The sequence below is a fragment of the Anopheles ziemanni genome, chromosome 3 (genome assembly GCF_943734765.1).
Source record: "Anopheles ziemanni chromosome 3, idAnoZiCoDA_A2_x.2, whole genome shotgun sequence".
NCBI classification, from domain to species: Eukaryota; Metazoa; Arthropoda; class Insecta; order Diptera; family Culicidae; genus Anopheles; species Anopheles ziemanni.
The window spans coordinates 53,528,118-53,554,296 of record NC_080706.1 but is presented as its reverse complement, the minus strand read 5'-3'; the positions used below and the strand labels follow the sequence as shown (position 1 = coordinate 53,554,296).

The 26,179-nt window shown below is 43.0% G+C and overlaps 2 protein-coding genes across 2 annotated transcripts; one reads left to right on the top strand and one right to left on the bottom strand.

Annotated features, from left to right (window-relative positions):
- Positions 1-854: 854 nt before the first annotated feature.
- LOC131284998 (uncharacterized) lies at positions 855-1,926 on the bottom strand. The gene is made up of 2 exons (XM_058313858.1): positions 1,811-1,926; positions 855-1,725 (listed from the first exon to the last, which is right to left on the bottom strand). Exons 1-2 carry the CDS (start codon positions 1,924-1,926, stop codon positions 855-857), a joined length of 987 nt encoding a protein of 328 aa, XP_058169841.1.
- A 10,504-nt stretch (positions 1,927-12,430) lies between these two features.
- LOC131287591 (uncharacterized) lies at positions 12,431-25,548 on the top strand. The gene is made up of 8 exons (XM_058316655.1): positions 12,431-12,518; positions 12,586-13,517; positions 13,583-13,901; positions 14,820-14,909; positions 15,005-15,134; positions 16,781-16,850; positions 19,161-19,190; positions 24,921-25,548. Exons 1-8 carry the CDS (start codon positions 12,431-12,433, stop codon positions 25,314-25,316), a joined length of 2,055 nt encoding a protein of 684 aa, XP_058172638.1. The 3' UTR covers positions 25,317-25,548.
- Positions 25,549-26,179: the final 631 nt, after the last annotated feature.

The following is a 26,179-nucleotide window of genomic DNA, read 5'->3' as shown; positions in this document are numbered from 1 at the left end:
TTATCGTGCGAGGATAATGATACCGCTATTACTTTCGCCAAGCTCTCTTACTGTAACCTCAACACACATCAGCACGACGACCGTAACTAGATCCGTGCTCATTGCGCCCGGGCGGACGGAACCAGAACGACACGGAGCGGATAAATCTCGTTTCTTTTTTGTTTTTGACTTGGTGTTACTGCTACGTAACGCGAACGTGGCGCAGGATGGCTCGTAATTGTAGCCATTTGCTGCGTAGCGCGTGATCTCTTATTACAAGACCCTTTTCCAGCGCACGGTATCCAATTTACTTTTTCCACGTTGATACCATGGTATGCTGGCATCCGTCTGGTCAGGGTTCGGTAAACTCCGCGGCTTTTGGGAAAAATAAAAATTATATGTTTGACATATTTTGCCAGTATTTACATACATTGGAAATAGAAAGTCTATCCAAAGGTTTGTTTCTTGTCTATCAATCCTCAACATTATTTTCACACTTTTTTGTTTTGCTTTGGATATAAATTATCAGTATCACTACCACTGTCTTGGTATTCCAGAAAGGATACGGACCTAACGGTGAATGTCGTTCGGGAGATTGTCCTTGAATGGCGACGATTCGAGCGGGAAGTAATAAAAAAAAACCGTGGTTCGAAATGAAAAGGGGAAAACATTTGGAGAGCAAATAAATAACATTGCGTTGGGTGGGAGCCTGTGGCAGACGACCACCCACCCCTCTAGCATTGACCCAATTCCACCGAATTTCCAGTAAAACACACGATTCGATTTCGGCACTGAACGTTGTATTTCTAGTGTTTGTGTTATGAAATAAAAGGAAAATAGTTTGCTTAAATTACGCTAGCAGCATGCGACCAGTCCTACGCGGAGTCGTCGCGCAGATCGATCCGAATGTCGATGTCGAACTCGGGTTCGTAGGGTTGTTGCGAGTTCGCACCGGCGGCACCGTTGGACGTGGCTGGTCGAGTCGAGGTGTACTTGAGCTGGTTGGCGAGGGAAACCGAGTTGAGGAGCGGGTCGTTGGTGACGGCTGGTGCCACGTACGGGGGTCGTACGGTCGGTGCCTGTCCTGGCCTTTTACCCGGTGCCACGGCCGGAACAGGGGTCGTCGTCGTCGTGGACGTCGATGTTTTTAGCAAAAACGGCGCGACGTACGGGGCCTTGGTGGTCGTTAAGGCTGGCGCAAGGTAAGGCCTCGGTGGAGGGAAATTGTTGATGGGCCGCACGAGCTCGTAGCTCGGTGGTGCTGGATGTGCATTGAAATACTGATAGCTGCCCGGGTGCTGCTGGTGGTGATACTGCGTACCGGTGGGTGGGAAATGCACCACGCTACCGGTTGACCCACTCGCCCCACTGACGTTGTGTGCACTTGACGGATGGCGCAAATGGATCATCTGGATGACCCGCTCTGCCAGATTGCCAGAATACGGGGGCGATGGTCGCGGCTGGCTGTGCCCTCCGGCGGAAGTGGTGGCAGCGGTTGCCTTCGGCAAGGAATAGTCCACCGGCACATAGTGGACGCTCTTCTCGTGCGATTCGTACACAGGCAGTAAACTTTCCTGCTTCACGTAGGACGCCTGCTCGGGGACATGGGACTGGAACTCGTTCGTGGCGATCTGCTCGACCGGAGATGGGAAGTTTTTGAATGTGTATGGCTGCTTGAAGTTGAAGGCCTGCGGGCGCTTGTAGAACTTGCGCTTATCAAACCCGGACGAAACGCCATCGTTGTAGCTGTTGCGAGGAAAGATTGTTTGGACATTGTAAACGGTAGTTTTTTTTACCAGCACCTCATTTAGCATCTTGTCGCTGCACTTACTGATAGTTATACTCACGACCTTCGCCCAGTTTGATGTAGTCCAGTCTGTGTTCCGCTACGTTGTACGATTGTACAAGCGGTCGGTAGCAGCCGACAATCGTTACCTGCAAAGGCATTTCAGATAAAATTAAGTTATATTTCAATCATTGCCAGCAAGAGTAATAACTTCACTATTTTTGAACATTTTTCAAATCCGTAAACTATTAGCTTAACCTTTTTAGTATATTTGTTGACTATCTTTAGACGTTTTTGGTTTTACCATGCATTTCTTAATCATTCCGCTAGCTCGGTGTAAGGCAGAAACGGTCGAAATTGAGTTGCAGCTTTTATGTATTCAAAATCTATGATGTAAATCCAGGTAAAAGTGTGCGCTAGAAAGATAGTTGAGTTGAGGAACATTTCAAAAATAAAATCATATTTTTGCAATTACAAATGACGCCATTAATTTGCCTCAAAGATTATGTTTTAAATTTACATGATACATGTTTGAAAAAAATAAAAGTTGAAAAGGTTCAAAAATCTTTTTTGCTTTACACCGAGCTAGCGGAATGATGAAGTTTTACATCAAACAATTTAAAAACGGCAAAAGACAGTCAACAAATATACTAACAAGTAACAGTTTACGGATTTGAAAATTCTTCCAACATAGCGAAGTTATTTTAATAATAGCGGTCAAAATGACTCCTAACAAGCATTCGGGCGAATTTCCAAAGCAATGTACTCTAGTGTTAGTGTCACAATGTCTAGTAAAAATATTGCATTTTTTGCCCACTTTTTGGAGTTTTTTATTTTGAAAGTATGTTGCACATGCGTATCGGATTCTTTTTCCACTCTGTATATTTTTTCATAATTTCAAACTTAAGAAAGAAAATTTGTAAGTTCGAACTATTTAAAGCAAAACAGTTCAGGTGTAACACATCAATCTTGCACTGAGCAACCGCTTCCCGGTACAAACCAGTTTCTTAACCTACTTCATTGATGAACGACAATATCCAAACCGCCAGCACGTACGGGTAATTGTTTGATTGCTTTCATAAACCAGCCAAGGCCGTCGGCATCGGCTGAGACGGAACGCTTCAAGATTCATCAGAAACTTCCAAAACACCAACACCGAAAAACAAACTCACGCATTTAATCAGGCAATAAGCGACAAAATGGAGGAGGTGTCGAAAGTGACAGCTGACGACTACTAAACGACGATGGCAAACAGTGCGTGGCCGAAATGTGGAGCCGCATCGAGCGAGCAGGAAGTTGACCACCGCTCGTCGTTGACGAAAAACCGGCCGCTGCTCTAATCCTACTGCCCTATCTTGGTACGCAATAGACCGGGCCGTAATGTTGCATCGACCAATAGCCCCCAGGCCCCAGGCGGCGCACGTGGGGTAGTCCCCGAATTGCGGGCGTTGCTGGAATTTGACGAAATCCGGTGGCAAAACCCAAACCCCGCTCGATCAGTCAAACGTTCGAACACTTCCCAGAGATGAATGCATCAAGCCGTGACTTATTGAATTAGGTACGCACATTAAGCCCGCAAACACAACGTTCGCCGTCATGGTAGGACTTCGCGCACAGTGGAACACATTTGAAACTTTTTGTGTTTTTGTTTTACCACGTTTTTTTGTTTCATTCCTACTATTGGTACGGCTATTTAAACGGATATTTTCTCCATGAATAGACTCGTGACGTATCTTTTTAGACGTTCCAAGCGGTTTGGACTTAACACATCAAATTATATGAGTATCATAGCCCCCTTTGATCACCTAAATACCTTATCACTCACGCATTACCTGTCGCGAATTGAGTTGAGTTAGCATACACACTCAACTCAATTCTCAAATCTTATTTTTACACCAAATGCGATGTTATCTGCCTGAATTCCCAGTCTGATAATGTGGAGAGATAGAGAGAGAAAGAGAGAGATAGAGAGAGATAGAGAGAGCCAAACATTGCAAATGTACTGCGCATTCCATACCGCCACAAATAACTGACTGGTGGTTACGTCGACGTCATATGTTACAGTTCTCCCATTTGCGCAATTGATGGCGGACTCCGTCTATCATAACCCACGGTGTGTTGTGTCTGCCTTCGTCACGAATAAAGTCACAAACAGAACAACACACAAAAGTACTGCTTGCGCTAACCTCAAAGAGGATCTGTCAAAAGTGACCGACCAAAATTCGGTCCCAACCTTCCGGACACCTGTGTCGGTACTAGGGTGTGCCTAAGCGAATTAGTACCGACATTGCTGGGATTTAACTCTCGAAACGCAGCCAGCGATGTGGCCTCCCGGTGGCCCCTCAGCGCAGTGCCATACTACCACTTTCTAAATAACTTCAAAACCATCCACGGGGTGTCCATGGTCGCCATGGAGTGGGCCGGCATCGGAAAACCGAGTGCGCTGACATTGTCTAAATTAATACATCGATTAGCCACTGTGGTGCGGTAGCCGATGGCTGGCGGTTTTGGTTAAATCTAATTATAACTCCGTTACACCGAATCGACGAACCGGATGAAATGGCACACAATGGAAGTTATAGTTTGACAAACTATCGAGATCGATAGAGGTGGCACGCTCCAGAGTCGGAGACGAAGAAGCAATTTTTTCGACAATTTTCAGTCCGACTTGCAGGAGGATCTAACATCCTTATTTGATGCTTGCAAGGCGTTGTGTACTCTTTTGAGCTCGAAAAAACGGACAAACCATTCCCTGTATCAGCACAAATCCAATTATTGAATCCAACGAGCATCGAAATGAAGAAAAAACCGACAACCAACGGCGTACCGAACGCACAAAGCGACATTGGATGAGAAGAGCATGTGGCCGGGAAAAAACATGCAAAGAAAATGGAAAGGCTAACCACAACGAAGCCGGCCATAAATGGGCAAGAAAACAAACATTCCACATTCCAGTCTGCTACATTTTCTACGTGGGCATTGGCAATGTGTCTGTCCCGAAGACCTACCACACACCGGTTCTAGCGACGTAGAAAGAAAATTCAATTTGGCATTGGTTCGCCACGGTTTCGGGATTCAAGTAGTGCGCGGGTCGGAAGAATTTTATGCTTATTTTATTGCGATCCCCGCCCCATCCAACCTCCTTCTCCTCCCTATGTTTTAGAATCAAGGCACCGATCATGTGTCGAGAACCGAGAATGGAGATTAGCTGATGATTTACCGAATTTTCGAGTTCCATTTCGAGAACGGCTCGATTATGGCTATGATGGTTTGATATCGGGAAAATTAGCAAAACATCATCGTTATCATGATCGCGCTCGAGGAAATTATTGGAAACCCAGTGATCCGCGAAGCTCATAGAACCCCACACGATAAACCATGGAGCGTCTGGTATGGTTTTGTGCCGCCTTGACTTTTGTTGTCTTCGCAACTAGGAAACACGTCTACGGAAACTTAACGAAAAATATGCGACCCTGTTGGTACGCGCTCTTGATCAAACCTATCCGAGTCCTAGAAGCAACTCAATGGACCGTGGAGGTTAGTGCGCAAGACCCTCCCCCCCCCCCCCCCCCCCCCCCCGCAATTTTACATGACGAACAGTGCCGTCTGAAGAAGGTTTTCAATCAACGTTACAATTCTCACTACTGAAGACGAATTTAAATGCAGCCAGCGGAAAGTATTCGCGAGATAAGCAGGCCAGGATTTGCTAGTAGCAATGTTTACGTCATTAGCCCGACCCGAAGCTATCATCTGTTGCCTAGCGTGCGAAATAAAAGTGACCTGCCTTGAGATGAAAATTGCGAACTTATTTTCCTCCCCCTTGCGTTTGCCTTTCGACCCGGAGCGAAATGGGATCTGCGTGACATGGTTTGCAATCGCTCGGTGTGACTTTCACTTTTTTTTGCTAACCGCCTCAAAAAAGCCGAAAAAGTAGTCTTCATCTTTCCATTCACCGAAAACTGTAACGAAATACGGTTATCGTTCGAAGAAGCGGTTGTTCGCCTGGAGACTGGGGAGCCTTTCTCTCAAGGCTCTCCTTTTCGTACGACCTTGGGACCGAATGGTCCTTTGAAGACAAATTTAGTTCACCGTACGTGGATATCCTTCGAGTTTTTGTGCGACCCACGGAACTGGAATGACTGCATATTTTTGTCCAAGTCGAGCTCGGCAAAAAAAACATTATTTTAACCACTTCAAAGATCAACACTTCAGGTCCGGTAACGCTGGGCTAAAGTTGAACGGCATAGAAATGGATACCTGATCGCCATGAATTCAATTTAGACCACGCACTCGGATTAAGCGCTCAATCAACCAGTTGGAGACTAATCTCGTTTTAGTAGTTTAGCCTGGTTGTGGCATGTGTTAGAAGGTTCATTAGGCCGTTGTTTTTTAGTACCTTTTTTCATTTGTTTATGGCAAATCGCGGTATGCTAGCAGGCAAACATATCATATAACTTTACATTCGAGTTTCGGGTCCATTACATGAACGTTTGATTTAGCATGGCTAATAGAGTGTACGATATGTCATTGCGACCCGCTTCGAACCGTTGATTGTTTCCTGCTTGGGGTGCTGACAGATTACATTTATTTAACGCCAGATAATTGGAGACCTTCCGCTAAAGCATGTTTGTGCTTGGACATTTTTGTTCTAAAATGGTTCCTCTGCATTGACAAACCATAAAAAACGACTACGTGTGGCGTTGAGGGTTTTGAACCGTTCGAAGGGCGGATATTCGGTAACGGATCCGCCACTTACTGCGCTACGTTGTGGCCAATCAATTCGTAATGAGTAGGACGCACGTATGGCTTCTCAGCTTTCATTCGCTGCAATACTGAGCGACGCATTCAGTTGCCGATCAAATGGGGATGAGATTGGAAATTCGTATTGCTTGACACCATTTGATGCGTTGTGTCAATCGTGGATGCGATGGAAGTGATCCCATTCAACGCTAGTGCAAAGGTACTGGGAAGTTTTCCCATTAGAAACCCCTTCACGCGGAGCCCTTAAGGCCGGCCCTACGTTCCACGCCACCAATTGTCAGATGATCAAGTTTTAGCGCCCGTGAGACACGCTTCAGTTTTGACGAATTTAATTTGACCGGTGTGCCAACATTCGATACGCGCGTGTTTTGATGGTTGGCTTTAGTACAAGGCGAACGACGACGCCCGCCTCATGCCGAACAATTGCTGCCGATCGTCGTTTGCATAAGCGGTACGAAATGTTTCTTGGATCAATGATGCGAGCCGTTTTGGTGGAACTTAATTTACCATATGTTCACGCTCATTTTCCCGCCCCACACGAGCCACCTAGTGGGGCAACCGTTATGCTAAGGGTTATGCTTTGCGAAGTGACGGGAAGACAGTTTCCCGCAAAACGGGGTTTCAGTGAGCAGTACACGAAATGGGTTAGTCTTGCCAAGTTAATCGGATGATTAATGCGGAGCAGGAAACGGCAGATAAATGCTAATGCCGAAATAGAGTACCATATCAAAATTGAATATGAAATGACCATATGCAAAAAATTAGATGTAATCATGAAAGATTACATTAAGGTAGATAATTCAGTGTTTAAAACATTTTCACTCACTCCACTACCCATCCATAATTTAATTTGTAACTGTTGGGTTTGTTACCTCTTTTAAATTTATCGAGCTTTATTCGAACGATAAAAGCATTCTGTAATGCCCAATAAATACCATTTAACACACTAACGAGGCAATAAAATGTACTTCCGGCTAAACGGCCAACGGAATACATTAATTGTAACGAAATGTCTGCAAAAATGCTTCCGTTCCGATGGAGTTCAGCTCAAAGGCGAATGATTTATCGTGGTAGGAGTGGGCGTTCATAAATATTCATCAATGGAACAGTTGAAAAAAGCCTCGTAAATGCATTGGAAAATTCGTCAAGTCTGCGCTTGGCGCATTTTATGAAGCGCGTTCGCTTTCATCGACTGCATGGTGTTTCATTTCATCAGCTGACCGCGCCCACCGGGCTGGGGGTGCTGGCCTTTGGAGCAAAAGAAGCCAGAGCCTCTGCCGTCCACCACAGGTGACGCCTTGGGTGCATGTAATTGCCGCAAGGCTCCGTACCTTCAACGCCGTGCCGACTCTGTTCCACTACCCTACGGCGACATTGGTACAGTGCTGGTCGTTTCTTTCTCAATTAGCAGCAGGAAGTGGTAGTTGGAAAACCGAACCGCACTCCATATGACCTCTGGCGGCCAGTGCCAAGGGCCGAACACACACACACACACACAAGAATGCACCTGTTGCATGTGTTGCATTTGTTGCATATACCATATCCGTCTGAAGCGTCAGAGTCGCTTTTTGGTGCTTTTTCCACCTGGAATGCTGTGGGAATCCATTTGGCAGTCGCTAAACTTCACCATCCTTTGCAACCAGCTTAATTGTTGGCCTGCCATCAACAGCTTTGTTCGACCTAGAATTTCCCCAGGCTCTTCAAATACGTCCAAATTTATTTGAATGAAATATGTCTTAAACATATACGGGATTCTAAAGTAGTATGGCAATACCCTACACAAATAATAGAGATCCTTTTTTATACTGCATCCTCCTCAAGTCTTGTATGTTGTTTTATGTGTTGCTGGCTTTAGGTATATGATATTTTATTGCCCAATCAATGCATGATAAAATATAGTGGAGTTTGTACTGTACAATAAGCGACAACAACCGAATAATTATAAAATATTTTTTTGCATAATTTTTATCTTTTAATTAGTTAAAAACTAAAAACAGAACTAGCGCTTAATAAGTCGGACTTTTTCGAAGTTAAAGCTTTTCCGATACTGTTAAAAGCTATGAAATTTGTCACATGCATTTTCCTGCACTTGGTACAAACAAATTGTCGAATTGTTTTCCCAAAATTATCAAACATTTTATAAAGGGCTTTGTGTTTTTTTTCTTTTTTCTTTTTATAGGTCTATCCCAAAACCTTAAGTTTGCTCTTAATCTTAATATGTTTTTATGCAAAATGTATGTTTAGGCCAACTGCAAAATCAACATGAAAATACAAATCTTCTTGGTTTGTTGTTTTCGGTGAACGTCAGCTGGCTCACCTTGTGTTTTAATCTGTTTAAATAAACTAACATTTGTTGGAGGCTCTCTGCCAGCCCAAACGCCCGTAAGGTAAGTTCCGTGAAGCACTCGGGTCTCGCGGAACGACCGAGTGTAGATTACGAATCTGGGCCGAAAATGTAGCCGCACGCACTGCCGCCGCAATTACTTTAATTACATCGCCACCTTACGGCGTGGCCGCGCGGCAGGAAATAACCAATAGGAAGGTGGTTGCATCGGACCACGGTAACGAGAGGCAACGGGAGCATGGGAGAAGCAATAAATAGTAATAAAAAAAACGAAACACTGCCCACGGAGAGCTTATCGAGATTAATCCTGCGAGCAAATGCTTTTCCACGACTGTTACATCAGCATGCATAGGTGAGAAAAACTCAAACCTCCCGTCGCGTGCCAGCAATCGACCCATCGATCGATCGATCAAAAGAGATGCGCCTCGTTGCGTGGTGGACATGTACGAAACCGCTCCTACTGATACTTACCGCCACGAGAAGCCGCCCTAGGACGCCACCGGGAATTAGGCTGGCCATGGTTATGTTGGTGGCTTTTTTGTTGTACTTAGGGGATTCTACAGGAACGTTGGTGCAAGATGGCCTTAAGCGAAGCCCGCTGATGAGTCGGATGTTTTCGTGCCTTTGGTGGCCGCGTTCGGTTTCAGACACTGCTACTACTACTACTGCTACTTCTTCTGGTTACAATTCGCTCGCCAGAGTGTGACGCAATAGCAGATATGTGTGGCCACTTCTTCTACAAAGTTAGTCGATTGTGTTCACCGCCTGTTGGCTTCCCTCCGGCGCGTCTTTTTCGTTACAATCGTCCGTATCAACAGCATTTCACGCGCGATGGTAACGCGGCGGCGAAATGGCACGCGCACGACGGCACATTGGCACCCCGTGGAGCAGCACACATTGGGGGGCTCCTATCGGAGGTCTGATGCAGTTTTCAACACACGGCACGAAAGACTTAATCGGGCGGCCGGCGAGGAACCTCTCTAGTCGATCGCGATCGTCTCGAACACAAGAACAAGGCAAAGGGTTTGCAGTTAGCCGCTCACAGACGCACTGTTCCACCGGTGAACCGACTCAGTAACCGATCGTTTTCGGTGCAGCCACCTGCGCTTGCGTACGCCGTTCGTAAGAAACTGAGCTCGCGGCACGATCGACGCCCGGTACCAACCGCCAAAGCCACGCGGTGCACGTCCAGCGTGATTTCAAACGATTGCAAGTTTTTGGCTCACTTCTTACCTGCTCGCTCGCTCTCTTTCTCTCTTTTTCCCTCTCCGTCCCTCCTTCTCATTTGATCGCGATCTTTCACTTTGTTTCGCGCCTTTTCGGAAACGGTTGAACAGGCAGGTTCGGTGGCGGGTTGGTGACGGGAAAAACTGTCCCTCGATAGCGGCGATTATTTGTTGCTCGTGGTCAGGAGCCACCGATCGGTCCGATAAACCGAGGGCCAACGGAATCGAGATCCGTTGGCGGTTCTCAGACACATTATGTCATCCCACCTGCTTCGCCGGTACACGAACTTTTCGAAAGGAAGTTTTCAACGACCCCACTTTTGGTGGGGCCACATTTCATTTGCATTTTTTAGTTTCAGTTTAGTTGGCTATTGAATGGTTTGGCTGTTGTTTTCTTTTCTTATGCTATAATTTTTACAGTCCTAGGATTTGCCAGCTCGGATTCCAAGTTTTTCCGTTCACTTTTGCCCCTCCCATGGCGAGTTCCTGAATTTCGTCCCGACAAATCCAAACTTGCAAACCGTTGAGTATTTTATTTTAGAAGACAATAATCAGGCCGAAAAAACCAGCTGCACTAAGCGAGTCATTGGCCAAGTTATGATTTATGATTGATCCGCCACGCCAACGACACGAAACAAAAACAAAGCAAAAAGAAAAAAGAAATAAACCCAACGATAGGGAAGCCAACAGTTCTCCATCATCGAGCATTGGTCATGTTGCGGTCCGTAGGGCTGACACCGAAACGCCTTGACAGATCGCGTTCCACCGCGCCGGACAGACGCAAGCCCATTTGACAAGGACGCCCGAATTAATGGACCTCGTAAAGTGAGAAATTTCTGTCGTGGGCACGACATTGCATTGCGACTGACCGTGGCCGCACCCTGCCAAAATGGTCAGGCCTGCCGCCCGCACGTGTTACCCCGGTCTCCCTTGTGCTATCGGGGGAAAGCATTAAAGGCGTTTTGACAGGTGCCGCCATGCTGCCGTCGTCGTTTGCTGTACCTTTTTGGCGATTCGGCTCAAATCCCCTAGCTTGCAAAAGGATTTATGAGTATATGGCACTGGCGTGCAAACGGCACTGGTATGAAGATGCACAATCGCTTTCCAGTGCACGGCACAATAGAGGAAGCGATGCATAACTGTGGGTGAAACTTTAATTGATTGCCAAATAATAGATAACCAGCTGGGGAAGGAAGGTCACTGCAGCCGTCTGCAAGCAGCATTCCGTAGAGGACCTCATCCTGTTCTGCCTAAATAAAGAATGGGAATGGAAACAAGACGATGCTTCGACGATGAAACGATTTGCAGTACCATTGTAGGAAAAACAGCTTCTTTGCGTAATCCTTTCACTCTTGCCACGGAATCATAAATCATAGCCAATCCTAGGGGATAGCATCTCCAGCCCGCCGAAACGCTACCGATATCTTCCATAGTTTCGAGCGACTGAGTATCAGTAGACGTTATTCTGCTTTTCCCAAACACCAAAGTTTGACATCCAACAATAACTCGTTGAAATATCCATTAGAGATTGGATCGATTGCGTCATATCGTACCAGAATTTATATTCTAAAAAATACATTTCGATTCATTTGACGATATATTTAAAAGTCAAGTGAACGTACATCATTTTCCTTTTTTTATTTATTCGCCAGTGTTTAAGAAAACTTGTGAATGTGATGAAATTGACATAACAACTTTAATTCCTTGACACAAATGTTTATTGAGTGCATAAATTGCACAATTTAATCAAATAGCATTTTTTTCATTCTCTACTAACGCTAGACATGAAAGAAGCTCTGTATTGACTTGCATAAAAATGTGCAAAACAATTTAGCTGATCCAAACTCGTTCCACAGGCACATCAGCTTGTCTCGTATACGTGAATAATGGATTAAACTAAATAAAAATAAATAACGTAAGTAAATAAATAAGAAACTGGCATAACGAAATTGATCTGATATGAGACAAGTCTGGGAGTGAACGAGGAGAATGGAATAAAGAAAAATTATAAATACCCAAGTGTATACTCAATTGAACCAAAACTTGGTTTTATTCATGAGATCTTGGGATTTATTCTTACGACCCTAAAGTAAAGGCTCTAGTAACTTTGGCCTTAGGATAGGCGATGCTTTGGCAAATGAGCTATATTTTAAACTAAACGGGGGAAAACGATTCATTTGATTTGGTTTCCATAGAGTTTTACTTTGCTACTGATCACGTATGACTCATAAAATATTCGGTTTTCATCCTTTCCGACCCGTTACAGCTCGCTAAAATGTCCAACTGCAGCATCGAGACGAGTAGCAACAAGTCGAGCAACAAGGGACTGCGGACATGGTAGAGACCGCCATGACACGGGACAGCGAAATACCGGCCATCTTCAATCCGAAACGTGTGCGTGCTCCCTCGGTTGTGGTAACAGGTTAGTTGTCTCATGCGCTCCGCTGGTCAGCTGTAGATTGACGTCGTCTTTACTTCGTTGTTCCCAGGAGACTCCCCAAATGGACCCTTCGGTGGATTCACCAACAACGTGCCACAGATTACGCACTCGGATTCGGTGACCTCAAGCCAGCACGATGGTCAGGACAGCCTGATCGGCATCACGGTGACGGGCGGCACACATGGCGGATGCGATACGCCAACCTCCCAACCGCACGCATTGCTCGGCGGCGGCGGCTTGGTTGGACCGGGTCCGGCAACGGGTCCTTCCGCACCATCGAGCCCACCCTCGACCTCGAAGCTGAGGGCCTGCCGGGACTCCTGTTGCTCGGAGTTGGCGCAGAAGATGTACTTCGGCGTGTGCGTGACGGTGCTGGTGACGGCGTCCTGGGTGGGGGCAACCCACTGCATCAAGTTTCTGTACCTGCGGCGGAACACGTACGCCTCCACACTACCGCCTCATCTGACGGCGTTCATCACCGACGGCACCACAGACCCAGTGCCGGGTGTCGGACCACACGACCAAAACTCCACCTCGGCGATGATTGTGCACGGATTTGGGCCGACGGCCTCCTTCCTGCCCTCGACCGCCAAACCGCTCGTTACGTCGGATCGCGTGCAACCCCCGGTGGTAGCGCACGTCTTCAATGCGCCCTTCTTCGCGTCCTGGTTCTGCACCAACTTCGCGATCCTCTTCTTTCCCATCTACATCCTTGGCCGGGTCGCGATCAAGAAGTGCGACGGCACCGGCGAGGTGTTGGGCGAGATCTTGCGTGGCTTCCGCGATCGGGGCTTCACCATCGGGCGCTTCCTGAACCGCTGCCTCACATTCTGCATCCTCTGGCTGTTAACGACCTACTTGTACGCGCTGTCACTCAAGGCGCTGCTCGCCACGGATGTGATGGCACTGTTCGCGACCAACGTTGCCTGCGTGTATCTGCTGGCCTGGGTTATACTGCAGGAGCAGTTCGTCGGAGTGCGGGTAAGTGCCCCTAATGTCCAAAAATGGTAGATTCCTCCATCCATCCTCGTTGCACATTTCTACAGATTGTGGCCGTTATCCTGTGCGACACGGGTATTGCGCTTCTTGCCTACATGGACGGCATTACGGGTAGCCCGACGCTGGGCGGGGTGGTACTGGCTGCCCTGGCCGCAGCCGGGTACGCCGTCTTCAAGGTGATGTTTCGCAAGGTGATGGGCGATCCACCGGTCGGCCAGATTGCGTTCACCTTCTCCATCATCGGCTTCCTGAACGCGGCCATCCTATGGCCCGTCTGTATCGCGCTCTACTTCACCGGAGCCGAAATCATGCCCTGGGAAACGTTGCCCTGGGTGGTGCTGCTAATGGCCAGCGTGTTACTACTTGGTATGTGGATCTTACTTCCTTCAATTACTTGCAATTACACTTTTTTCATTTTTCCCATGCGTGTACTTTTTTACTAATGCATTTTTTTTTTTGAGTGATGAGGAATACAAGCATACATCCATGTTTTTTCCATGAATGTCAACAATGAACTAGCAATAGTTATCTTTAAAAATTCTATTCGTTCACAATTTTTACTTGTTGGCAAGAGTAACAACCGTAATCAGTAGAGTAGAGTAGAATCCTAAAGAATAACAAATACATGAAGCCCAAAGGGGGGGGGGGGTCCGCGATAGCCGAGCGGTAGCGCCGGTTAGAAAATCGGCCCATGAGCGCCGGGGCTCACCACCTCGACGGCGTGGGTTCGAATCTCAACCGAGACCGGACCCTCCCCTGTACGAGAGGACTGACTATCCACGTACGTACAACAGGGAAACAAGTCTCGTAAGCCCTTAACGGGCAGGCATGACCAAGAGGTCGTTACGCCAAGAAGAAGAAGAAGATGAAGCCCAAAGATTCTAGAAAATTGCTGATGGAAAACACCTCCTAGCTTTTTTGCTCACTCGATCCTTGCACATGAATCATGAAGATACGTTCATAAAATTTCATATTAGAGATTCCTTAACATTCAGTCCTAGTAATGTTGCCTAAAGGACGTCACAAAATATTGGATTTTTCTAAATTCTGATCGCAGAATTTTTAAATGTGAAATTTAGCTAAGACTACTTTTATCTTTTCAATAAAATACTTTGTTTTCGGATGGATAATTTATATATTTGATCTTTCGATGATAGACAAGTTTGATCAATAAATACAAAGGCTTTAAATTACAGTTTTTAATTCATTGATTTTGAATTTATTTTATACAAATGATCGTTAAGGTCAAATTGTCACACATTTAATGTTTTATCGTATTCACAGTGTTTCACATCCTCACACAATTTAGCAGCGCCGTTACGTACAACATGTTTGTCACCCTGGGTCTCATAACAGCGGTGCCCGTGTCGGCCGGTAAGTGTTGCGACTCTGGATCATCTTTTTTTAATACGAGAATATGTATATTTGGCGTCGAACAATCCCATTTGTCGTTCTGTTTCCTTTCCCAGCGCTCGATATCGTCTTATACGGGGCCCAATTTGCCGGTATGAAGCTGGCCGGTATCATATTGATAGCAGTTGGCTTCTTTCTCGTAATGTTTCCAGACAATTGGCCAGATTACATCACCCGGTTGCTGCGGTAAGTGTCGCCATTACACCTTCTCCTCCACTCAAACCGATCACTTTTCTTCACTTCTTGTGTTGTTGTAATCTTGTGTTACATGTTGATTTTGTCTTTCTTTTCATATAAATATATAATATAAATACAACAATTTTCGTACGATTTCCACCCCACTATCTATTTCTTTCCCAGTCTATTCGGCGGATGTATTCTTATCAATGTTTCCACCTCCCCCCACCGTACTGTCTTTCCATGTCGATTCTTGTTTTTGACCACCATTTACGTTCCTTTTCACCAACTATATCCCCCACCCTTTCTAATGATCCAGTCTCTGGTCTCTCTTATTCGGTTTCTTCACCTTCTTTCTACTGGCTATATGTTTTGTCTCGTTTTTGGCCTTTCTCAATCTTTTCGGATGTTATCTGGCCTTTCTCTCCTTGTGATGAATGTTCCTGATAGACAGAGCTTCTGAAGTGGCTCCAACATTTAAAATGAATTTCATAAAAGCCCCGATTTTGAAACCCCTCTACTTAGTGAAAAAAAAAACTCTTAATCGTAACTAAATGATTTATTTCGGAGAGTTTAAAGATATACCCTCTCTTGCTTTAGTTTGATTTCATAACATCACTTCGTACTTGATCAAGCCGCCACCCCCATTCCATAAGATCTTATCACTGTTGTGGACAATTGATAGACCAATTACTTCATCACAGCTTTTTCCGGTATCCTGTCATTATCAATCAAAATTTTAGTGAACATAAGTAACTTTCCATACCATATATCCAGTTAATTGCGGTACGAATATCATCAGATCTCGGTTTCCTTCTGTTTCGTTTACCGTCTCCTTTTCCCTATCTACTATCTCTGCACGTGTTATGATAATGTGAGTGTATGGCATCCCCGCTGAATAGAATGCAAGTTTGTTGACTGATGCTAAATTTCCTTTGCGTCCTCCAAACATTTTCATCTCTTCTCCACCCGATCGTAATTATGGACATATCTCCCATAACAGGCTTGATCCCAATACATCCTATGTCTTTATGCTAGGAACTCCCCATTGTTTCAGGAGTTCAGGTTTTGTCATACTTTTTTGTCTTTTCTTAAGTCCATGATTTCAAAATGAACATTTTTCAACTCAATTAATCATTAGATAGCATAAGAAGGTTGAGTGAAGCTTAAATTTATCAATTACAACTAAAACAGAATCTAATTGTTATGCGAGATATGACCAATTCCAACTCCTCTTTTATACAACGTATGTTGTTGCCCGTGATCCCATCGAAATTACGGTATACCAACCTCGCATGTGCAAGTAGTATATTTGGGAATTTTAGTCTTTTCATAAAATTTCCTTTTACCTGTGGTCATCTTCCAATTGTTCTTCTCCCTCTCTCTAGCTATTGTTCTGCGTTTCTCATTACTTCTCTTATTAATGCTGGGTTATTTTCGTACCTCAAAGAAAACCTCCACCTCGCAAGAGAAAATCCTCAGCTCACTCCCTTTCCCCAGATCCAATGTTTGTGTGTGCCTTGCGATTGCTTGTTCCCGCGAACAACAACCTGTGTGTATGGCCTTGTGTGAGTGGGTCTGTGCGTTTCTGTTTGTGTGTTTTTGCCGTGACAGCCATGATTACAACTAAAATTGTTTGTATTCGAAAATTACAGAAAAACTGGTCGCGCATTACTAAGAAACCAATGTTGTTGTGATACTGCTGATAATGATTACGAAAATTCGGTAGGAAACCAATCAAATATCATAAAACCTAATCTGCCAATATAACACCACTACCAACCAATGTATACAACTATCAACATAAATCCAGTTCCGTTCGTTTAACTTACATTTCCCTCCGTTTTATGTTCCTCTTTTTTAACAAGTGTAAATTGAAAACAGTCATGCTTGAGGGAAACAAAATCTACACTGTTTTTCTTTGTTATTATTAAGTTACAAATTCATGTTAACTGTTGCTTAAAGCATTTAGAGTGACGATCATTTAATGCCGAGGATGAGACATAAGCGCAAACGTTACGAAGAAACTTTTCTTGTCTACAATATTTCTTCATTCATTTCTCTATAATCTTTTCTCCATCTATCCATACTTTGTAGAATCTACTCTGTAGAAGCTCACATGAGAGCGTTTATTTGTTACAAAATTTTCTCACGAGTGTGGCACTTCAATTTTCATCTGTTCTTTAGAATTTCCTGTTGATCGGTACCCTTTTTGCTCTTGTCCTTTCGTTCGGTTGAAGTTTGTTGTTTTTTGTTTTAAAATTTGTTACACAAAAGCATCAAATTGCTACCGTAAACGTTTACAATTTCAAGCTTAGTAACACAAAAAAAAAGATGCAATCGTTCATATTAAACAGGTAGTCTTCTAAAGCTAAAAGTAATTGTATTAATTGGATTCACTTTTGTTTTCGATAACAAATAGTTTCACCTTCAACATAGCCAGTATTATGGTCAAAGCCTCTCGTGGATTCTAGTGCAGTAGATGATCATCTTTACGGTGGTGTAACGATAAGAATCATAACACTGACATACGACTCTGTCGTTACCTGCTGTAGCTAGTCGTTGAAATACTCATAGATAGAAACTTACCACCATGAAGTACAAGTCGTTTAAGTTGGTTCATGTAATTTAGAATATCAGTTGTATTCTTCTTATCAATTTTAACGTAAACACCAATCGACCACAGAGAAATATTTATGCACATATTTTATGTTCTTTTTGTTTTAAAATAGGCATTTCAGGTCTTAAAAAACTGCTGACTATGTCATACAAGAGTCACATTAAGGAAAAAATTTAAAAATGTTGACTGCCCAGACAAAGTTTACATCTTCTTGTGTATTATTGTTTTGTTTTCAAAAATATATCCTTCTTAAAATGTTCCAATTAAGATTATAGACTATTTATTATTTATTTCAACATTATAGTTAGTACCGTTTACTCCATTTTGTAATAGATACCCTCAAAGCAATGTTAGTTCGTCGAAGTAGGATTTTAATTTCATATTAAAATTTCTGCTCTTCTTTCCTAATGATTAAGTTTGTTTTAAATATCGAACAAATTGGTTTCCTCAATCAAATTATGCATTTTCCAGTTATAAGCACTCTTGTTTCTTATTAACACCTACTGCTTCATACTGTATACTAACCTACTAAACGCCCCTTGTAGTTCCTTCGGCCTATACCTGTTTATTCCCTCCTAAGCTAATTTTCTTCTGCGTCTCGTTAGTTCTCTGTCGACTATTGGTTTGCAAACTTTGCTGCGTCTTTTTTCGCTCTGTCTGTCTCTCTTTCCCTCCCACTGTCTTTCACTTACTGTCTACCATCTCTCTTACTGTTTGATTTGATCATACTGTCTCTGTCTCTCTTTTCCTGATCGAGTCCCTATATATTTACCTTCAATATTATCCTTACTTTCATCGGTTTTTTACATAGCGTTAATTTTCAAATTATAGGCTAATCCCCATCCCATCGATATCATGAACCAAAGTCCTTAGTTGAACTTCCCAATTCATGAAGATATTTCTAAAGATGTGCAACCCTCTTTAAGAATAGTTTTCACTAATTGATTTATAGAGTTGACGTTGTTGAATTTTAATATTTCTTGGAAAAGGGCTTAAGATAGTTCTTGCGTGAATAACATGCAATGAAAACAAACCGCTATTTCACTTTCTTTCCAAACCACTACTATTCACTTCTATTGAAAAAGTTAGCACCCAACCAGGCATTATAAAAGAAAATGCTGATCTACTTTCGGTAGACGCTTGTTATTCGCGCTACGAACCCACTGTGGAAACTCGTCGTTTCGTGTTTTCCGGATTTCCCAACTAGTTCCGTTGTTATGTTTTTACCGGTTCTGGGACGCATATGTGCTGTTCGTAACCAAAACATAACATCATATCATTTTCCTTCACAACAAAAGCAAATTGCTCATCTTTTTTCCTTTTTACCGGTTGTTCTGTTTTGTCAGTGGTTTTTATAAGTTGTTTTCATTCTCAAGTTTAAAAAAAACGATCCATATATTTCAATTGTTTTCCAGAAATATCATCTTGTTGGGTCACAACGCGAGGTGAGTGTCCTGTATTACTGTACTATGAGAATAAGAATTTACGTTCCTTTCTGTTCTATTTTTCTCTGCATCCTTTCGTTTCGAGTCTGTTTGATCCCGAAGTGTATGTTATCGTAACACAGAGCCGAAAGCGCCCTGTTTTGCGAAACAAGCTCCCCAAAATGGTGTTACTTTTTTTTACCCTCTTCGCTTAGAGGGTTTATTTCACCGATGATTTTTGTGTGTTGACACCTTAATGTTTTAAGTTTTCCATGCGCCATTCAGTGTGTTCGTTGTTGCCTGCATTTGTGTCCATGTCTGTGTTTTGTTAGTTCGACTACGCTCAAATGCTCTTTTTTTGTAAACAGCCACACAAAAATAAATTGTTTCACTTCCTGGTTTTTTCAATCAAAGTTTAACAAGTCAAACTATTTTCTCCTTCACACCCTTTAATCATTGTCATAAGTTTAATAATTATTTGTTTTGAAAATGTCTGGTTTAGATGTGCTGTTTTGAATTTTAGCATTCTGTTGTCTTGAAAAGCATCAACATTATGCCTGTTCTCATTGCGACCACCAATTGTTCCCAAACACTGATAATGGTAGCGTCGGCGACGATTATTTGTAATACTTTTGGTCCATGGACGTGCGGTAGCTTTCGTCATGTTTTGTGTAAGCCGTGTTTTGGAGCCAGTCAAAATCAGTATCATGCATAATTGATTCGTTCGCAAATTCGCGTAATATTCGCCAGCGTGAAACCGAGTTGCGTTCGATATTGCGTTACTGTCTGCACCGAGACCCGATCGCCGAATGCAGCAGCAGTAACTAATGATCCATGTTTCGCGTGTGCTTTTGACGTCCAGCATACGGGTTTCCTCTCATGAATTAGTACTAACTAATCATGATTGATGATGTTGGTATGCTTTTGTTTCATTAATGATCGATTGTTGATGGTCCCAGTGAACCGGCTTGTCATGGCTCTAGTTGTTGCGTGTCCACAGCACCCACAAAACGGTGTGATTTCTGCATAGTTCCATATAAACGAACCCATTTGCACCTTTCGCAATTACTTTTTCCCTAATTTAATATTTTCTAAAAAAAATTTCATGCGAAACAATATAAGAGGATAACATAAGAAATTATCTTAATCCCAATCAAACAGGGACAAAGGAAACTTTGAAAAAGCCAGTTTCTTATCTATTTACCGATCAGTATTTGACATGCTTTTTAAATCAAATTTTAATATCATAACTATTGATTGATAACTCATTTTATTTAATGAGACACTTCAACTGCTTTAATAAGATTTCTTATATCTCGTTTTAAACGTAAGGACGCGATTTTAACCAAATTTACGGCCTCGCCCGTCAGTTACCTTTTCAGTAATTTCTTGTGTTGTGAAATTGGAAACCGGTTATAACTTCGTCTAATGGAATCCCACACATAAACTGGAATTGGATAACTCTTGATAAATAGTCTTGTTTATAGGGACTTGTCAGTACAAACGAAGGAAGTTTATCTGTGCTGCGAAGGGTTGGAAGACATGCGCCTATATGTTTCCAGTTCTTCACTGAACACTAATTAAAACTGGCGTAGCTAATATTCATTAGATCGGATGTTCTACTCTGCAAGGTTATAAGATTTTAAAATCATTGCAACCAACAGATCAAACCTAATATAAACGTAAGAAAACATAATTTTAGGGAAGAAACGCTACCGATTTCAAAGCCAGACCCCAGACCGTCTTCAGATGGTATTTTCAAAAATTGGTTTTACCAAAACCAAATTTATCTGGGTTTCAGGGCAGGTTGATGATAAATTAAATTAAATTTCATAATTTATCAGCCGTGTGCGGTTCCTTCGCTTTTAATCCGGCGTGCGTACCGACGCAGGTAAAGGGGCTCATTAGTGAGGTCCTTTCTTTGGTAAATAATAATAGCAGAAGGTTTCAAATGGTGCGAGCTATACCGTGTTGGCACTCCTTGAAAAAACATATTAAAAGAAAGTGTTACGTTCTCGTCTGGCGATTTAGAATTAAGGTTTCGAAATAGCATCATGTTCATTGTTCTATTTAAAATCCATTCACGGTCGATGAGCAAGCACTGTTAGATAAGAGTTTTAAATCTTCGACATAATGTATGCTCCTAAGTTAAATTATAGGTTCTTGCTAATACGCTTGAAACTACAGAGATAGTTCTGACAACACGGAAGCTGTTTCGACCGAACTCATGCTCATCCACTCATTGCATCCACACTGTTTTGTCATTCCTTTATCGTAGTTTCCTGTAACCAATGAACTAATTCCTCAACTACTCGTTCCAGATATACCACAAAAGAGGTAAACGTTTAACAGAGTCTCTCAAATGCTGATCCTATTACTGCTCATGTCACTGCAAGTCTATGCGTATGCATATTCGAAAGAAACATTTTTTTCTCAAGCTAACATAACATCATCTAAGAGCAAAGAAAACCCTAAACTTTTAATTATGACCAAGAATAGTCAGAAAAAAAAACGAAACAAATCTCACTCACATCAAACCGAACAGTCACAAGACCGTCAGTACAAGCGAACTCAAGCAATCAAGTTCAGGCCATGGCCAGGTGAGATTCCAAAGTAGGTTTGCGATTGCTGCTCCGTAGAACTGCTCCGTAGTAGTGTCCGACCGTTTGCTGAGTTCATAGCGTGTGTTTGTGTGTGCCAAAGTATCCTTATAGCCCCTTTCTAGGCTGCCCTTTCTCGGCTAAATGCAACACAGTACTATGCCAGCAATGAAAATGAAAGTTTGCTACCACCCATTACCTCCCATTCCGTTCCCTTCGTTTTCTCTTCCTCCCACAATAAGCAACGAACTGACAGTTTGCCGTGGAGCTGCGAACCAGAGGACATCATCCTTGTGCAGAATCCTCTCTGTATATTTATGCCCGATTCCTAAGCTATGCGTTCGCACGCAGACTATTTTTTTCCGCCTTGGTTTTGTTAATTTTAGTTTCACTTGTACGTGTGGGTTAGACTGCACCATTTGTGCACCAGTTGTATAAACTATGCAATCATGCTTAATGCGGCTCATTGAACGAAGCAAACGACGGATTGCTTATGCCGTTTATCATGCAGACTGAAATGGACATTCGATGCTATTCACGTGAATAAGTAAAGTAAAGCAACAGTTCATGCTTAGAATAATATTGGCAATTATTCAGCAGTGCTTGGTCGAATCAAAATTTTTTACCTCTGCCTGCGTGCTTTCCTTTTAAGAAATATGGTTTCTTACTACTTATTGACAATACCTAAGAAAAACACATCTATTTCTCCTCTAAGGCTCCGATTCCATGCGGATGAAGTAATTTTGTTAGCTAAAGAGTCAAATGATACCTTCAATCTCGATTATCAGACATATTACACTTTATGTTGTTTGCTTTCGTTCATTTGCAAACCAATACCTTTATAAATAAAAAAACAGACTTTCTTGCAGATCTTACGTTTGCAAGCCGTTTTGTTAGTGAACAGTCGTTTTGTTCCATCAACTAAAACATGATTTCTGACATTTCTCTAATCCACTTTTCTACCCATCGAACCTCAACCATACCCGTCACATTTTACACAATTGTTGACTCGCACAGTCGGCCAGCCTTTTGTAGAAGGGACATTGTCGTTGCCTCACCCCCATCTACTGTCCGATAGAGTATGGTTATCAAAGTGTCCAGAAGCGGAATGTAGTACTAGTTCTTCCTATGCATCGCTCTCACCATAAAATAACGCAAAAACTAAGCCAAACTAAGCCCAATCAGCCACTGCTCATAAACACGAACCCTGGAGGCGGCTGTAATCGTGATAGCAGACAGGTAAGTAGTACACATGCCGTAGTATTTCAATTTAGTCATCTCATCTTCATCCACTATCACACTTTGAGAGCTCACTGTAAGATGTACTATATCACGAGCAAGATCACTCTTCACCTAGTAGCCGATTTGATCTCACTTAATCTGTAACTACACCACTTTTTCCTATCAATGTATTTCTCTCGTTTTCTTCTCTTTCTCTTTCTCTCTCTCTCTCTCTCTCTCTCTCTCTCTCTTTCTTAACCTTTCATTTTATGATGAACATGCCTACACATCAACGCCACAAACTCTACTGCTCGATATGCTACTAACATCTCCACTGCTCTTTACAATGTTCTGCTACTAATTCTTTTCTTACGAACACGGTAATGGAACTACTATTACCTCTTTTAACAATAACAACCACGTGTTACGGTACACATCTAAATCTACTGCTTCTTTTATTACTGCTTCATGGTACTATATTACGCTTTTTTACCTACACACTTTGGGTACATTGAGAATGGGCTTTCTTTGGCCATTCATCGTCCCGTCCGTTCAACGATGAGAGGATGTCCCTTCGGTCTTGTCGTTGTTGAACCATTTTGTTGATACCCGTGTACCCCCCTTCAATCGATGCACAAATGCATTTGTAAATGCTCCCACTCGGAACAGTACCGCCACCCTCTTGACGCAGTCGAGCCGTAGAAGATTGATATTGAGCACAATGTTGCAATCCAAGCGTACCAAAACCAAATTCCCAAAACCACTACTTTTGTGTGTATTCACAAGGATCGGGCAAAACGGCGCAAATCAAGGTAACGTAATTTTCCACCATTTTCCATTTTCAAAATCTATCTTCAAAATAAAAATCGCTTTTTCCTTCCTCTGTCCCAACTAGACAACGAAAATTAGGTATCCCGCTAGCTTTAAAACCGAATTGATAATAATTTGCTTTTCCGTCACTATGTGCAAATGTCATTAATGGACAGCTGCTTTCGCCTTTTACCGCTTATGTCTCATGCAACGCCATTTCAAGTATAGTCATGCTTCTACTGCTATATTTCCTCCTTCCACCATGAGCTTATCAAATACCAACCTAATGAACTTTCGTAAACCATTGTAAACATCCATAAATGTTAATGGTTTATCCAAACATCTCTCTTTCTCTCTGTATAGTTTATGGGATTTTATCGTTGTGTCATCTTTAGTTCCTTCCATCGTCACCTTTCATCTTTAAGAATCATCATTCTCTGTTATTTTATACTTTTTTTCACCTCTCTCGATTTCGAAGCACAAAGCATACAAAAAAAATCAACTTACCCTTTTGGTGCATCGCAAAACGAAATTCATTTTAAGTTCTAACTGATTGGAGCCCACGCTCAAGAGTAAACTTTTTCAAAAGCCCTTGCACGCAAAATCTTTACTGAGAGAAAGAGAGGGTTACCCGATGCTAGGAACATCGGTTGTTCGATTCTTTGGTTTTCCATCATAGGTTAGAGACCGTGAAGGAATAATCTAACAATTTATCACTGCCTGTCGCAAGCCATGTTTGCTTCCCTCCGATTAGAACACTTTGAAAAGCAACAAACCAAGCAAGTAAAGCTGCGATTTGGTTGGAAACGCTGGCTTCTCTGTGCCTGTGCTATCAGTTTTTGATTTGTTTTCCTTGTGTTTTTCTCCGTTCTGACTGTCTGCCTCTCGTTACCTGTTTCCACTGGTTTAGTTTTTCCAGAACTAATTCAAAACCACCGCTTTTACACCGGCTTTACCATTGGCGCATCTGTTTTCTTTTACTAATCTGTTTGTTTCCTCGCAATTGCCAATCCAACGTTCTTTTCTCTCAAAAACCCCCTGCGCTTCCCGGCCGATTCGATGTTTCCTTGTCCTGACAATTCCCTGGCTGTCCAACGCTGCCCATACATTCCCATTGCAGATGGGGTCGTCATCCTCGAAGCGGAACTCCATCGCAGCATCGCGACGTCATCGACTATCGGACGGGTTACATTCGATCGCATCTTCGCTCTCCCTCTGGCCGGGTGAGATGACCGACCAGCAGCACCACCAACTGCACCACCAGCAAAGCCTACAGCACCTGCAGCATATCCTTCGCAACGACAGTGGTAGCGATTTCCTTAATCTGAACCCGCACGCGAAACTGCGCCACTATTCGCTCACGGAAATGACCACCAACTTCATTCGCAAACCGGGCTCGATTGGCCTCGGACCAGGACTGTGTACCGAAAGCAGTCCCAACTCGCTAACGGCCACATCCGGGCATCGCTATCCATCGATGAACGGACGCAGCAGTTCGTACGGGTCGTTGGAATGAGGTCGGGCGTTCGAAGCAGATGTAATGCCAACTTCCGCGGATAATTTCATAGACAATCGATAGAGGGTCCGATAGCATTTACTTAACTTAACTTAACATTAGTTTTCGTACACACAAGGCGTCGTCTAGTAACGTGTGTCTCGTAGCAGAGTAATAAGTTAACTCGTATACTAGCAGCACTTCTTTTTAGACTTTAGAGAAAGTCTCCCCTTCATTTCTCTAGGTTCGCGCAACGATAGGAGCAATCGATCATCATATACAAAAACAAAACAGCATGAAATGTACTTAGCTCATTTTACATTAATGATAGAACTTGACGAATATATCCAACCAGTCGATAGATACAATTTTAAATCAAACCGTTCTCTTGACTCAGTTATTGATGTTGAATACTCTCGGCTTGATAGTTGAAATGCCAACTACGAAACAAGAAGAAGAAAAGTGTAAAAATAATTGTAGAGTAATGATAATCGTGATGTGATTGAAACTTTACTCTATCCTACTGAGTTGGTTATGCAAGGTGAAATTCGTGAGAAGAAAATCAAACAGTCCGTGTTCGCACTTCCCAAAGCTACAATCAAACTAACACGAGATAGCGTATCAACAACGTGCCGATAACGTTTGGCAGCTAACTATGGCGCCCTTCCCAGATTGAAGTGGTGCGGCACCATTCAGAATAGAATTGAAATTAGTCAACACGAAAGGCACTGGCAAGGGGAACCCAAGTAAATGTTAATAATTTCTACCAAACAGTTATAGTTCTCTATTCCACAGATTTCGTAACCTAGGATAGTCGGTAACCATTTTTAGAGTATCCGGAAGTAGGGATAGAATTATATCCCTACCAAACGGAATTGATGTTC

Coding starts and splice junctions, on each gene's coding strand:
- LOC131284998 (XM_058313858.1), bottom strand. CDS start 1,926: ATGCCTTTGCAGGTAACGATTGTCGGCTGCTACCGACCGCTTGTACAA. Junction 1,726..1,810: donor GGTCGTGAGTATAACTATCA/GTAAGTGCAGCG, acceptor TCCTCGCAACAG/CTACAACGATGGCGTTTCGT.
- LOC131287591 (XM_058316655.1), top strand. CDS start 12,431: ATGGTAGAGACCGCCATGACACGGGACAGCGAAATACCGGCCATCTTC. Junction 13,902..14,819: donor GGCCAGCGTGTTACTACTTG/GTATGTGGATCT, acceptor TCGTATTCACAG/TGTTTCACATCCTCACACAA. Junction 14,910..15,004: donor AGCGGTGCCCGTGTCGGCCG/GTAAGTGTTGCG, acceptor TTCCTTTCCCAG/CGCTCGATATCGTCTTATAC.